Source organism: Dendroctonus ponderosae, unplaced genomic scaffold, assembly GCF_020466585.1.
Source record: "Dendroctonus ponderosae isolate FM_Combo_2020 unplaced genomic scaffold, Dpon_F_20191213v2 Dpon_F_20191213_9, whole genome shotgun sequence".
In the NCBI taxonomy this organism is placed as follows: domain Eukaryota; kingdom Metazoa; phylum Arthropoda; class Insecta; order Coleoptera; family Curculionidae; genus Dendroctonus; species Dendroctonus ponderosae.
This window is the reverse complement of record NW_026019116.1, coordinates 9255983-9258109: the sequence shown is the minus strand read 5'-3', so window position 1 is coordinate 9258109 and position 2127 is coordinate 9255983. Positions and strand designations below refer to the sequence as shown.

The 2127-nt window shown below is 36.2% G+C and overlaps 1 protein-coding gene across 1 annotated transcript; it reads right to left on the bottom strand.

The window, feature by feature from the left end:
• Positions 1-89: 89 nt before the first annotated feature.
• Positions 90-1892, bottom strand: LOC125505661 (protein APCDD1-like; the record flags this gene model as incomplete). The annotated part of the gene is given in 3 exon segments (XM_048669905.1): positions 90-362; positions 1425-1554; positions 1692-1892. Coding segments are annotated over 3 exon segments (425 nt in total), but the record flags the coding sequence as incomplete, so codon positions are not given.
• Between the last annotated feature and the right edge of the window lie 235 nt (positions 1893-2127).

Genomic DNA, 2127 nt, shown 5'->3' with positions numbered 1-2127 from the left:
GTATATTCTGGGAATATCATTTTGCTATGTGGGGTGGACCTGCAGAGTTTTTAAATGGAACATTGGCCAGTAGTACCTACTTATGTTTACCTGGACACTCTGTTGAAACTCGTCGATTCAGTTCTTTAACAGCCGTATCGCCTTGAGGGATAACAATAATATTGGTAACTTTGGCATTTCCTGCGGCTGCTCCAGGTTGTACCAGTGAACTGTGCAATTGAATCTTTCCGTTCGAGTGAATAGATAATTGAGGGGAGGAACAAGAGTCGTCCCAGTAGTGATGTTGGACGAGTTGATATGCTCCATCTTCTTCAAAGGTGTAATAGCGAAGAACATATTCTGGACCAGGCCTGGTTTCACATCTAATATGCGTGAAAGAATAGCCTGAGATTTCAAATAATTGCCGAATTTAAAGAATGAAGAACCACTACTGATTCGGATTCTAAACAAAGGTTTCTAAAATTATTTTAATATTAATGCGTTATCATCAGGTGGTCTGGTCTGCAAACCTGCTGTTTACTTAACCCCCTGTCGTTTATAAAATATGACCGGTCAATCGAGTGGAACCTTTTATAAATGGTTCGCTCTGTGAGAGACTGTTAGCGCACCTTTTGGAGATTTACAATATCATAGTGATCATAGCAAGGGCAACCATTTTTCTTATCGATGGTTCACTTTCTAAAAAGGCCATTTATTTCTCTCTAGTATGATGTACAAATGAGCGTTTTTGCTCATTTTGCTTCCGAGGAACATGCAAAACGGGACGGAAAACATGAAATTTTGCAATAATCTTGCGCCACCCTTGCATAAAACGACGATAATTTTTCTAATTTCATAGACAACAGAAGAAACAGTATTTTTTTTACATAAGCCCCCCTGAATTTAAAGCTGGATCCACCCCTGGATCATACTCGGGCATTTTCAACAATAAACAATAAAATAGTGAGGAATAATAATACACACTAAATTATTTAGATAAGCAGGTAAACGTGCTTTGAACAATTACATGCATAAAGTCTGTGCATCCAGCAAAAATTAAGTAAATCCGAAGACTATCCATCTTCCTGTTTCCATCCAATATGTTTATTGTGCTATCCAGATTTGACAGTCCAAATAAACCGATAAAACTTTACGATTTGTTGAGGTAGTTGTTAATCCATCTGTGTGTGTGTTTTAATGTCTGTCGAAGTCGAAATGGTCTGGTTGTTTTATTTGTATATTTCATACATTCGATTTTTTGAGAAAATGTTCATTGCATGAGCAATTAAATTGTATCTATAGCTACTTAGAAATGAGCGATTAAATAATAATTCGCCATTTGGCATACTAAATGTTTCTTTAGATTTATTGTGTCGTTCTTTGGTGCTGCAGATTCCAAAGTACCTGCATTTTAAGATTGGCGATGCCGATAAACTTGAACTTACCCTTCTGAGATCCACGTTCCGGTAAGCAGTTTGCTACTGGTTTCTACCATTGTACTACTGTCTTCCAATGATGCTAGTCGAGACAATTCTTCGCAAAGCAACGCCAAAGATTGGCAGAAGATGAAATTGACTGCACATAAAAAATATTGTTGACTTTCTCAATTAGAGCATTGCGTTCGTTCAAGATCAAAATTACATGTAGAAACAGAAAAAGTGAGAAAGCAACTTAGCCAGATTAAAATGACAAACAATTCCAAGACAACTCACGGGGAATGCAGAATAGTACCATTCAAAAAACTGTACTAAGAAAATTCCATTATGTTCTGTTTCAATTATATCGAGTTGGATTTATTTGAAGTAAAATCAGACAGTTTGTTTTGGTGCAGCTTAAACGGACGGTTTCTGTGCATATGCCAACAATAAAACCAGACTGTTAACATCTTAGAAAAATAGTGGATAAATGCGGTGGCTTGAATTTGATATTTGCACGAAAATACACTGTTTCTTCCGTAAAAGTTTCGCTTGGACGTTTCTCTCCAATCAGATTTCAACCGATTAAATGCGTCAACGTTATAATTTTATTGGGCAATATTAATAAAATTTCTATATTACCCAAATACATTTATCCTGAGCTAACAGTTCCCATCCTATGAAATTCAAACAATTAAAATGCATATAACAAATTCAAATTACCCGCTTAGTG